At 32.0% G+C, this 13,030-nt stretch overlaps 1 protein-coding gene across 2 annotated transcripts in view; it reads left to right on the top strand.

The window, feature by feature from the left end:
* Positions 1–11,803, top strand: part of COPS2 (COP9 signalosome subunit 2) — a 28,717-nt gene extending 16,914 nt beyond the window's left edge. The window contains exons 5-13 of one of the 2 annotated variants that reach the window (XM_057722735.1): positions 1,823–1,912; positions 2,037–2,114; positions 4,013–4,187; positions 5,498–5,676; positions 5,785–5,837; positions 8,492–8,589; positions 9,768–9,850; positions 10,370–10,428; positions 11,052–11,803. In XM_057722735.1, coding sequence (XP_057578718.1) covers positions 1,823–1,912; positions 2,037–2,114; positions 4,013–4,187; positions 5,498–5,676; positions 5,785–5,837; positions 8,492–8,589; positions 9,768–9,850; positions 10,370–10,428; positions 11,052–11,196 — 960 coding nt within the window. In that variant the 3' untranslated portion in view covers positions 11,197–11,803. Of the gene's footprint in view, positions 1–1,801; positions 1,913–2,036; positions 2,115–4,012; positions 4,188–5,497; positions 5,677–5,784; positions 5,838–8,491; positions 8,590–9,767; positions 9,851–10,369; positions 10,429–11,051 lie in introns of both variants that reach the window. The other variant, XM_057722734.1, reaches the window with a different exon arrangement.
* The last annotated feature ends 1,227 nt before the right edge of the window (positions 11,804–13,030 follow it).

Genomic DNA, 13,030 nt, shown 5'->3' with positions numbered 1-13,030 from the left:
TTCTTAATTACAGTGCTAATTATACAGTATTCAAAGATAATAACCCTACCTTAATCTCTTTAAATAATATCTTCAGATACTAACATAATCTGCACACAACTTTCTCAGGCTTATATTGGACTCCCGTACAGTTACTATCACAGATCCTTTTAATAAACTTCGTCAGCACTTCAGCTAGCCACCCTGAGCTGTTAGTAGTTAACAGTGAGTCATAGGTGGTTTGTGTAGATTTAATTAGATAAAGATCCTCGTGAGGTGAACCTGTACTCATTATCAATTAGTAATTGGCGTTACTTGTTAGATGTTCAGTAAATGCTTCTGTGACAAAGAATAGGTGGATATGGATGATGAAAGGAAGGACTGATGATGAAACTGCAGTGGGCATGAGGAATGATAGTGCTTTTACTATTCTAGTTTTTGATTATTAAGAAAAGCAGTGATTATTTTATTGCTAAGACAATTTTTAATTGCATTGCTTGTTCATATTCTTTTAAGCAACACAGTCCTAAGTTTCGGCTTTCTTGTGCTGTGATATTTGAGCACAAGAAGTATTTTCTATATCACTTAGCATTTCTTAGAACATTTTTGACACTTTTCGTACTCAAAAATATTCATCTCAGAATCAGCGTCTTTCATTCTGTCTTTCCTGCTGGATGTCATTTTTATTTCTTGAAGCGGTTTATTTTTACCCTTTATATCGAAAATATATGTAATGGAAATAGAGGAAGATAAACTTATATTTAGAAATTAACACTTAATGATACTAATTCTAGAGTTCTTACAAATCAAGGGGCTTTTCTTAAGCAGAGAAATATTTTCTGAGTTTTACAAACATGTCATCAGAACATTTTTTGTACATTATTTATAAATGTTATGTCAAATATTGGTGGGGGCGGGAATTAAGTAATATTAAGACTTTAAGATTGTGTATCGCTTCATGCTATTTTACATAGGCTTTTTGTCTTTTGAGAGTAAGCATAGATCTTGGTTGGGCAACAGTTGACTTACTGTGCAATGGGCAGTCATGAATAAATAGGCAGTCTTGTCTGAAAGTATCAAGCTTTCCTGTTCTCATAGCCCTCTTAGTTCTTCTCATGGCCCTCTTACTTCTTGATCCTGTTAAGTAGAGACCTAGAGAACCAGATATTCAAACAAAGGTAGAGCCAAAAGTGGGGAGCAGGAGACAGAGGAGCTTATCATAATGCAAAACAAATAGCAATTTCCATTAAAAAAGTCATACTCAGACTTGTGAATTGATGCTGTTAGACACAGCTAAAATTGTGCTAGACTTTTCCCTCCACTGAACTCCAGCAGTTTACCAGTAACTTAAAAGCTTGTAGTCCAGTTAATTAATTAGTCACATTTATAGAAGAATTTTTAAGGGAAGAGGCTTATTCTGTTTCTTTAGCAACTTAAACTTAGTGTTTGCCATATAGTAGGTACCAAATAAGAGTTGAGTGCATAAGATATACACTTAATATAAGCAGTACAACTAGTTCTATGTGCATGTCATTTATTTTGCTAATATAGAAGTTATTAGATTGGAAAGGACAAACCTGTACTATTAGAGCATTAGACATTTTCTGGGTTTTAGTTTTTTTTAATGCATAAAAACACATCTTGGCACTTTTTGTAAATTTGGTCTGTACTTTGCTAAGGTTTTGTTAATTTTGTGGACTGTCACAAACATTCAGTAAGATACAGATAGTGTATCTTATGTATATTAAAGTTCAAAGATGCACTTTTAGTTTGCTCAAATTAACTTTATTAACAGGTACAAATTTGCTGTTTACAATTATAGAATTCTGATTTTTTATGTCAGATGGATTTACTGCAGGAATTCTATGAAACAACACTGGAAGCTTTGAAAGATGCTAAGAATGACAGACTGTGGTTTAAGACAAACACAAAGGTAACAATGATAATTACTTACTTTTTTTCTTTTGAAGGGTGGGTGGATATCCTTGATAAACTCTGTAAAGATGCACCTTCTCCTGTTGAAATCTTTTAATTTTAATAAGTTTTTTTTTTTACAGCTGGGAAAATTATATTTAGAACGAGAGGAATATGGAAAGCTTCAAAAAATTTTACGCCAGTTACATCAGTCCTGCCAGGTAGCATTCCTTTATTTTTTTCTTAATATTTCTTCATAATAAAAAAGCATAAGAAAAAATCATATTTAAAACATTGCTTAGGGATGTTTTTGTTCAAGCATCATTGCAAAAATGAAATTTGGAAAATGAGTTTCCAGAAAGCTAACTTTTTCTGAATATTATGTTTCTTCCTTTCTTAATCCTAATTTCAATCCTTATTTTTGTAGAATGAGGCATAGGTATCAATAAATGAACAGTCCAATCATTATTAATACTAAGATTTAGCCTCTCATATTTAGTTATGCACCCTATGAACACTGGAAAGGATATTGTGGACATACATCATAAAAATATTTTATATTCTAGTTTTTATTTATGAATCCTCTGTAACAACACTGTCCCATAGAACTTCATGTGATGTTATTAGAAAAATTTTGTATCTGTGCTCTCCAATATGGTAGCATCAGCTACATGTCATCAAGCACTTGAAATGTGACTACTGAGATGAAGGTACTAAGTTTTTTATTTAATTTAATTTAAGTCTGTATAGCCATGTGGTCTGGGCAGTGCACCTCTCTAACTTTCTTAATGTGAGCTGTAATTTTGTATTTCCTTTCTTGTCTTGATCAATAAGTTACTTGATATTAGTTTGAATACTATGTAGAAATACTGTTTTAAATATTTTTATGCTCTTTCAGTGCCATGTACTGTTAATTATGTATGTTATTTCTGTGAATGGGGAAAAAGTTGATCAGAAAAGTGTTGTAAATCATCTGCAGATATTTTCATTTAATAATTTTACCCTTTTTTAGTTTTTAAAAATAGGAAAATGTTTTATAAATGTTCTATATTTCATAATAGTTTTGGTTTATAAGGCAGATCAGTCATTTATGGATTGTTTATCTGCACATTCTTAAGGAAAGCTTAGTCTGATGCATAACCAGCTGTGTGTTCACTTCCACATGAAATGAAAATGGTAGAGAGGGCATTTCTAAGTGAAAGAAAGTCTTTCAGTATATACATAAGGAATATGAAAAAGCCCTCTTGAGAAGTTTTTGCTTGGTTTTTTCAGAACATAAGGAAAATGCCATCTGGATTCTAAATAACGTTAAAGCATAGGAGAGATGCATGATAATCTGAACATACAGATTGTCTTGCACATCATATATTTTAGTCTAGTTGTGACTCGTTAGTGAATAACTAAAGGGAAGTTTTAAGTTGGAAGACCAAATAAATAATATATTTTGACTTCGTGTATGTCAGTGCTTGATATTTATGATTATCTGACTGTTGACCATATTCTATTTTTCATGGCCTGTGTCTTGTAGGCTGTTGGTCATCTTTCAAAGTCAACTCAAATGTCACCATCTTTGTTATTCCTTTGACATCCCCCAAGAGAATTAGTCCTTTCTCTTCCATTCTTGACATTTGGTTCATGCTTCAACTAGAATTACTATCATTTATAATTTATCTGTTGGCAGGCTAATCTTCTAGATTGTGGACTTTGAGACCAGGGACACTGGCTTATTTAACTTTGTATTCCCCAGGGTAGACCCAGTGCCTGGCACTAGGCAGGCACTTGGGAAGTTCTTTTGATTGAATCAGTGGGTCTAAAGGGGTTATGAAGATTTGAGGAAGACCATAAATAATCTCCTAGATAAAACATTGCAACTTTTATACATAATACCTCTGACCACTTTTTCTTTATCAAATGACTAGAAAATACAAAGGCTTTGTGGGTTCCTTTTTGGCCTTTGAAGGTCATGTTATTAGTAATCTAGGTCCCAATTGAAATTTGTAATGCATTTTCCCACAGAATTAATATTATAAACGTAAGATTGTCAGGCTAACTTAAATAAAAATTACTAGGTTGACTCTGAATTCTATCTTGACTGAATGTTCATTATTTACCTTCCTAGACTGATGATGGAGAAGATGACCTGAAAAAAGGTACACAGTTATTAGAAATATATGCTTTGGAAATTCAAATGTACACGGCACAGAAAAATAACAAAAAACTTAAAGCACTCTATGAACAATCACTTCACATCAAGTCTGCCATCCCTCATCCACTGATCATGGGAGTCATCAGAGGCAAGTTCGGCTTGGAAAGGGTGGGCAGTGTCGTGGGAAGATATCAAGGTGTCTTGCATATGATTGAATGGCTCTGAAGGTTCTTTTTGTTTTAGTGAAAATAAATGGCAAAGTAGTGAAGTCAAAGAAGTGATTTAGTGTTAGGAGGATGATTTGTAAATTTACATCAGTAAAGACATTAATAGAAAATTCACTGTCAGAAGTTCTATTCTTGAATTGTAATGATATATATAAGATTACTTTGTTTTTTTAATGATTTATTTTTTTATTGAAGTATAGTTGATTCACAATGTGTTAATTACTGCTGTACAGCAAAGTGACTCAGTTATACATTCTTTTTTATATTCTTTTCCATTATGGTTTATCACAGGATATTAAATATAGTTCCCGGTGCTGTATAGTAGGACCTTGTTGTTTATCCATTCTCTATGTAATGGTTTGCATCTATTAACCCCAAACTCCCAGTCCATTCATCCTCCTCTTTCCCCCCTCCCCCTTGACAACCACAAGTCTGTTCTCTATGTCTGTGAGTTTGTTTCTCTTTCGTAGATAGGTTCATTTGTGGCTTTAGTTTATATAAGTGATATCATATGGTATTTGTCTTTCTCTTTCTGACTGACTTCATTTAGTATGATAGTCTCTAGTTGCATCTGTGTTGCTGCAAATGGCATTATTTCATTCTTTTTTATGGCTGAGTAGTATTCCATTGTGTATATGTACCACATCTTCTTTATCCTTTCATCTGTCGATGGACATTTAGGTTGTCTTGGCTATTGTGAATAATGCTGCTGTGAACATAGGGGTACGTGTATCTTTTTGAATTGTAAGTTTGTCTGGATATATGCCCAGGAGTGGGATTGCTGGATCATATGTGGTAATTCTGCTTTTAGTTTTCTTAGGAACCTCCATACTATTTTCCATAGTGGCTATACCAACTTACATTCCCACCAGCAGTGTAGGAGGGTTCCCTTTTCTCCACACCCTCTCCAGTATTTGTTATTTGTAGACTTTTAATGATGACCATTCTGACAGCTGTGAGGTGGTGCCTTGTAGTTTTGATAAAATTACTTTCTACTTCAACGGACAGTAAAGATTTGCAAATGCTTGTTTGGCTGATGTGTAATGAAGAGCTTGCTTTTTAGAGTTAAAGTATGTGCCCTTTACACACTTCAGGAGCTAGTACTCTTCAGGTTTTAGAATTAAAAGACTGGAAGCCACTGAAATAGTTTTCACTTGATTTTTATAAAGTGATCAATCTTGTTATTACAGAACTGAAAATGTCCTCTTTTCTCCTGTTTTATTCTTTACAGAATGTGGTGGTAAAATGCACTTGAGAGAAGGTGAATTTGAAAAGGCACACACTGATTTTTTTGAAGCCTTCAAAAATTATGATGAATCGGGAAGTCCAAGACGAACTACTTGCTTAAAATATTTAGTCTTAGCAAATATGCTAATGAAATCGGGAATAAATCCATTTGACTCACAGGAGGTATGTTTGTGCTCTAATTGTTCATTTCTGTCAGCTATCTCTTGTGCAAATAAATGCATTCATTCTTTGTACATGTTCATAGTTAATTCTTTTTTTTTAACTGTTTAGGCCAAACCTTACAAAAATGATCCAGAAATTCTAGCAATGACGAATTTAGTAAGGTAAGATTTAATATTTCAGTTAAGGTAAATTATCTTAAAGCAGTGAATAACGAGGAGAGAGGAGAGAACTTTGCAGAATTCAGTTAATACTCAACGTTTGCTATCTTGTATTTTGACTTGAAGTATAGCAAAATTTGTGAAATTTTTGAAGTCATTTATTATACTGTTTCTTTTAATCACAAGATTTTATAAGTATTCATTATCTGTGTGTGTGCACACGTGCCCTTTTTCAGTAGAAAGCTGTAGAGGTTTTAAAACAATTTCACAATGTTTCAGTTTCTACCTGCCTTAATCCAAAATGAAATTATGAATTGGTCTACTTAAGTCAAGAATTTTCAATAAGACAGTTTCTTTACTTGTATATTTTCTTAATTGACAAGAGTAAACATCACTTTAAATAAATTTGCCTCAGCTAATTTTCTGATGTAAGGAGCAGCAGAGGTGTCATACTGGTAAGAAATCTAAGGATTTATTTCCTTCTATGGAGAAAGATATGACTAATGACAGCTAATGGCTCAAAAGCCTGCCTTGATCAATTAATATTAAACAGAATTAAAGAAAATAAAACCAAGTAAAAAGCCTAGAAAAGAGGACCTGTTTTTGTAAAAGAAAGCAATGAGCAAGAAAAATTTTCCTCTGGACCATGAATAAATGGAGCCTAGGCTTTAATGAGCTTTCTTTGTAGAAAACTATGAGAAACCTACTAGATTTCAAGTCCATTGTTTTAGATTGTACGGCTGAGTTTACGAAGACGGGATGAATGTAGTTAGGGACATGGAGCAAGGTTGGGTTTTTTTGTTTGTTTGTTTTCAGATATATGTAGGTAATTTAGATGACCAGACAGTCTCTTAATAATCTTTTTTTAATTTAAAAAAGTACTGATAGGCTATAAATTATGAGTCACCTATGTATAAATTTTATATACTTGGAGAGAATAGCTTATTTCATAATTTTGTTTAAGCTCCTATGTAAAATGTCCTCATTTACTTTGTTTTTATTTGGCTATGGCTTTTACAAGTTAGTAGGCTTTTTGTTTGTTTGTAACCTTTATTTTAGCTTTAAAAAATAAAGATTTTATTTGTCTTATTAAGGGGACTATGAAGAGTTGGGGATAAAAACACAAACTGCAGCATTAAAAAATCAACTTCTTTCTTATTGTTTACTTCCTTAGTTAATTTTAATATATATTTGTTGAATTAAGTTGATTTTAGTTATGAAAGGAGGCTTCTCCATCTTCATTTCAAACAGTTTATTCTCTATATTTGGCCACATTAAGAGATTATTTGGTTAGAGATTAACTTCATAATACTTTTTTAAAAAGTTTATTAATTTAAATTGTTAACCAACAGTTTAACTTTTAAAACTCTTAAAGAAATATTGAGGGAAAGTTTTGTCCTAGACATTAAATTTGTTAAAATGCATTAAATGGATTAAAGTGCTGATTTATTAGACCTTTAAAAAGTAATGGCTATATTTGTATATTTATTATATCTTACAGTTTACTCCAATGAAGCCTCTGTACTGGAACTCTAAAACTTATTTTAGTGACAAATTTTGAAATAAGTGGCCTGTGGTGTCCCACATTTTGTATAAGATGTTTTTTTAAGCCACTTAAATAGTGGAAGAATGTCTCTTGCTTAAAATATATGTGTGCAAGTGTTTTCACTATTTGAATATATCCTACTATAGTATTATATATTACAATAATATATTTGGGATAGGTAAGAAAAGTAATGCTTCCTAATTTTATCTTCCTAGTCAGTTGCCAGCAGACTAGAGGAAAATAATTCCTGTTGAAGCACTTGAATCACCTGTCCCTAACATGAAGTTACATTGCGACCCAACAGATGGAAGCACAGCAGAGGGCGTGCAGAATGGCTGATGATATGTCTTACATATAAAGCAGACAGTGGTGCCATATCCAGAAGGTTGGCTTCTTCCTTCTCAGCACCTTTAGCAATCCCCATAGTGCCTCCGAGAGTAGCTATAGACACCTCAGAGAATTGTGAACATAAATCAGCCTTTGGCCTTCTGCAGCAGTGTCCATCACTCTCTACTTTGTGTGTGTATCCCATTTGGCACTAAGTATCTACCACCAGTTCCTGCTGTATAACTTGGTGGAATATTAAGGCTAGAGAGAATTGAGAATCAAATGTTCCCTTTAAGAAGTTTTGGCAATTGCTGGTACCTTTCTAGAAGATAAAAATTAGGAAGCTGCATTTCTGAATAACCTTCAGAGAGGATGTACTGTCTTATATCCAAACTCCTCCATATAGTAGTATGCATGAAACCTGGTTTCTTAGGGGTTAAATGTACAATTTAACTTAAAAGCATCAAGCATTAAACAGTTATTAAACTGTTGTCATTTCTTAACAATACTAAGATTTTGAGAAGATTTTAATTACCTAGGTAATAAACATAACATGTGACTCCAGATTTATTTTATCTTTCCTTTATAAAAACAAAAGCATTAAAAAGGAAATTCATTTTATTTTTTCGAAGGATGTGTGTATTTAATTCCAGTTTCCATGACAGAAACTATAATATAATTTAGATTTTTGCATATAAAAATTGAGCAGACTCTTTGCGTTATCTGATTTAATATATGAATTCTTCATGTTTTGACAAATTGTATGCTTTTCTTTTTCTGTTAGTGCCTATCAGAATAATGACATCACTGAATTTGAAAAGATTCTAAAAACAAATCACAGCAACATCATGGATGATCCTTTCATAAGGGAACATATTGAAGGTATATTCTTTCTGCTAACTGAATTCTGTTACTTTCTTTGTCACTGTCAAACACTGCTTCTTAATGGAGCTACATGGAATTAAACTGTTTTTCTTCTGTTTATTGCAAAATATAGAAATGTTTCTAAATGCTGTCATGGAATAAGATATTCCTTTAAAATTATAAAGCTGTTTTAAAGAAATCACTAGCCAGTTTCATGTTATTAATGTAATCAAGTTCTTACATGATGGCCGTTTCATTTAAGGTGGCTGTCACTGTTACTTTCTTACTCTAATTTAGATATTGTTGCATGTTTATTACTGATGTTTAAGTTCAAAGTTAATTTTTAGGATTTATTTTTGACAACAAAAGCTTTGAAAACAACCTGCTATAGATAATGCTGAGATGCACTTACTTTGAAAAGGTAGGCTAACGTTGTACCAACAAGTGTATGAGATTTTTAATGAGTTCTGATTAACAAAGACAAAAATCGTCTCTGTTCTGGAGCTACTTATACCTCCAGTGTTCCTACCTGTTATGGAGCTATTTAAGGGTTTTTAAGAACCGTTTAGAGCAACTCATTCAAATACTTAAATTCCAGATACATTAAGAAAATCCAAAGAATACTTTGGAAGTAATATTCTTTTGTTCCTCACCTTCCTTTCTCTTTCATTCAACAGACATTTTTTAAAGTTCTTATGTGAACTTAGAACAATACTATACTTTGTGGGTATTGAAAAATGTAGATGCCTTGTGCATGAACTCCTATTTTTTTTAAGGACAATGTACATGAAGAACTGGGGGAAATTGTAAAATCATTGTCTAAAATGTAGTACTCTGGGTTTTGATATAATAAGGAACTTGGCTGGTACAAATTAGCGCTTCTTGAAGGAAATGATGAGCAGCAAAGTATTATTAAGAAGGCAAGAGGGTATTTTAAGTAGTATCACAACATGAGCAAAATCAAGGAGATAGGAACAAGAATTATGTGAAAGACAGCCTCTCATCGTACTATGAATCTGTTGAACCCATATGTTTTTAGACACAAATACCTTATGTCCTCGCTAGACAGAAAGATGTATTTTGAGAAGTTAAATGATATAGTTAATTAATATGATTTGGAAGTACATAGTGATTCATAAAGATACACAAATTAGTAAATATAAACATGTTATTTTAACTTTTGTCTTTTCTTTCAGAGCTTTTGCGAAACATCAGAACACAAGTGCTTATAAAATTAATTAAGCCTTACACAAGAATACATATTCCTTTTATTTCTAAGGTACTTATATTCATAGATTTTGATATTTATAATTTGTAGTTATAAATGCAGTAGACCTATCTTCTGTTTAAAAGAGTGATTCTTGGTAACATTTTGTAACATTACATTTTTTAAATATAGCGTAACTTAAGATTTTCCCTTTTAGTATGAATTTTTCTGTGTTTACCTGGCATAAATTGAGTTAAAAGAGAAGAGAAATAAGGAATCATTAAATTTCATTTTAAAGATTCCTTCAGCCTCAGAGAAAATTATAGGAGAGAAAGTAGTGGCTAAATATATAGAATTGGTGTATAGTTAACCCAACCACAATAAAATTACAGTGAGAATATACTTTAAGTTAACAAAGTTAAATTTTATCAGACCTGTTTTCTCAGAAGTATTTTGAACAGATAATGAAGTTTGTTTTAAATTTTCTTTTTTAAGTGATAGAAATGAATTTAAAATCAGAATAATTATTTATATAAAATCATGAAGTCTTTCAAAAAGTTAATTAGAATTATAACGAGTCTTTTGTCTTAGGAGTTAAACATAGATGTAGCTGATGTGGAGAGCTTGCTGGTGCAGTGCATATTGGATAAGTAAGTACTTGACTTTTTTACCACAAAATGTTTAGGACATAAAATTTGAATAATGATGACAGAGGTAACAGTTGAATTCTTGATTTTTTATAAAAAGCACTCTTTGGCTATGGTTTTCTATTTAAAGAGATGTATGTATGTGATGGCTTTTTATACGTAAATGATCATATTAACCATGTGATCTTTGAAAAAGTTTTAAATGACTTTCCAAAAGGTTTTTCATTCAGTATATGACCCATATACAGCTAGAGAATTATTTAATGAATAGTAGTATTTTGTTTTTAAAGTGTAAGGTGTGGTATATAATAGTTTGGAAATTGTATCTTTCTTAAAGGCAATATGTTATTTAAAGCTTGACAAATTACATTTGCTCTTTATTAATTGGGTAAGTATATGCCTGTTGGTTCTTTCAGTGAAATTTATGAAAGGTAGCTGAAATCTGGTTTCTATCTAAAGTTTGAATAAGGTAATGAATGTTAAATTCATGCTGAACTCAACCATTTAATGTAGGCAGCAGCTTTTTTCTTTTGCCTTTATTGATATTGTGACTATTTTTATGAAGTCCAGAAGATATGTTTAGTGAAAACGGTTTGTAGACATGTCTTTTATTTATTCATTTCCAGCACTATTCATGGCCGAATTGATCAAGTCAACCAACTCCTTGAATTGGATCATCAGAAGAGGGGTGGTGCCCGATATACTGCACTAGATAAATGGACCAACCAACTAAATTCTCTCAACCAGGCTGTAGTCAGTAAACTGGCTTAACAGAGAACAAGCTTTTACAGACATACTTAAGGCAACAGTGCAGAGATGTAACCCTTAAAAGAACTGGGAATGGCAAAACTACTGTCGGTTGATGTGTCCTGAAAATTATTGGAGTTATGGCAGAAGTGCTTTTTTTGATCAACTGGTTTGTGTTTTGCTGCTGCATTTATCCCAAGAAAAACAGCTTTAATCTCCAGAAGAAAACCAAAATGCCGTGGGATTTATGCTGTATTGACATCTTGCCCTAAAACATACAACATCATAGTAATTTGTCATGGGCAACATGACCAGAGAGAAGATTTTTGTCATGATTTTAAATACACTGACACGCTACTGTTGGTTAAATTTAAACATGTTTTACCTGCAGAAATTCTCTCACAAATAACCTGCAATAACTTGAAATGCATACCCTTTTGAACACTTCCTTTTCTCATGTATAAATTAAAATGTTTGCTGCATTTTGCAAAATGTCAATTCTCCAAAAATGTGTCCGTATATTTCTGTACCTGCAGTGTAGTAAAGGTTTAGATGAAACCCCATAATTATAGTGGCATACTGTCACTTAGGTTTCAAGCAGCAAAATAAACAGTGCAGCTCAGAAATTGTAGTTTGGTTCTTGATGTGTTTTTATTACATGTGGGGTTTTTGTTTTGTTTTTTAGTACCTTAGGAATACCAAATTATTTTTCTTCAGTTAATGATTTAAAAAAGCCTAGGAGCAAATAAGTTGGTTATTTGCTTTCAAGTTTTTAAAAGTAGTCTTTATTGATAAAGTAAGGAGAATTAGTTTCTAACAAAACATTTGCATAGTACTTAACTTTGAGAGTGATACTTTAAAGGAATAAAATTCTTTTTTTTTTTTTTTAAGAATGATACTCCTTTTTAAAAGATTCTAACTCTCAGAATGTTCACTTTAAACAAATATGCCAGAATATAGACAGCTAAATGAATGTTACCCTACATAGTGATCATGCTGGAAAATTATTTCCTAATTCCAGCAGTCTACCATTGCTCAAAACCTCTTGGATTTGCTTTTTTAGAATTGCATTCAGAGCTCTAATTTAAGTCACACACACTATCAACTTTATGATTGCATATTGTTTAAAAAAAAAAAGTATTACCCAACTTGATTGTTTTGTAGTTACCATTTTTTGGCACCAAATATCTTCTGATTGTTTCCAAAAATTAAATCTATCTTTGAGATAATAGTAGGAAGTATGCAACTGGCTTGAAGGCAATCCCAAAAGAGTTTTAAAAGTATTTTGAGCAGTGGTAGCATAGTTAGGAGAATGAACTGTGGCCTTCCAAGGTGACTACCTTAAAGGAGACACAGCTCATTTGAATGTATTGAGTTTTGGATGTATTTGTTTCATTTAAAAAAACAAAGTTCACATTATTTTATAGTGTCAAAAGGAAGAACTAACATTAAGATAATTTCTTTGGTTTTTCTATTGCTTGTTATTATGTAAAAAAAAGTGAGTGGCAGTTCAGAAGGAAGACTGTTGTAACTGAAGAATGACAACCAAGAATTTTTGATCATTAAATCAGATTTTATAAACAGTGGAAGGAGCATGGACTTAAAACAAGGCATGCTTATTCGGTTTTGTCAAAATTTTACGAAAATGTGATATATATTTATACTAAAACTATATAATCCTTAGATTTAGGAGAGCAATCAGTTAATGTCTTTAGCAGATTAAAGCAGTATTAAATACAGGTGCAACTTGAAAATGTAGAAAACTGAAAGAAAATGAAAGACAAAATTAATGTCTCTGGTAGGGAATAAAAAAGTTTAAGATATTATAAAATTATGTGTATTTTCTTCTCTTTTGCAT

The sequence above is a fragment of the Hippopotamus amphibius genome, chromosome 2, assembly GCF_030028045.1.
Source record: "Hippopotamus amphibius kiboko isolate mHipAmp2 chromosome 2, mHipAmp2.hap2, whole genome shotgun sequence".
NCBI lineage: Eukaryota > Metazoa > Chordata > Mammalia > Artiodactyla > Hippopotamidae > Hippopotamus > Hippopotamus amphibius.
This window is presented reverse-complemented; position numbering and strand designations above follow the sequence as displayed.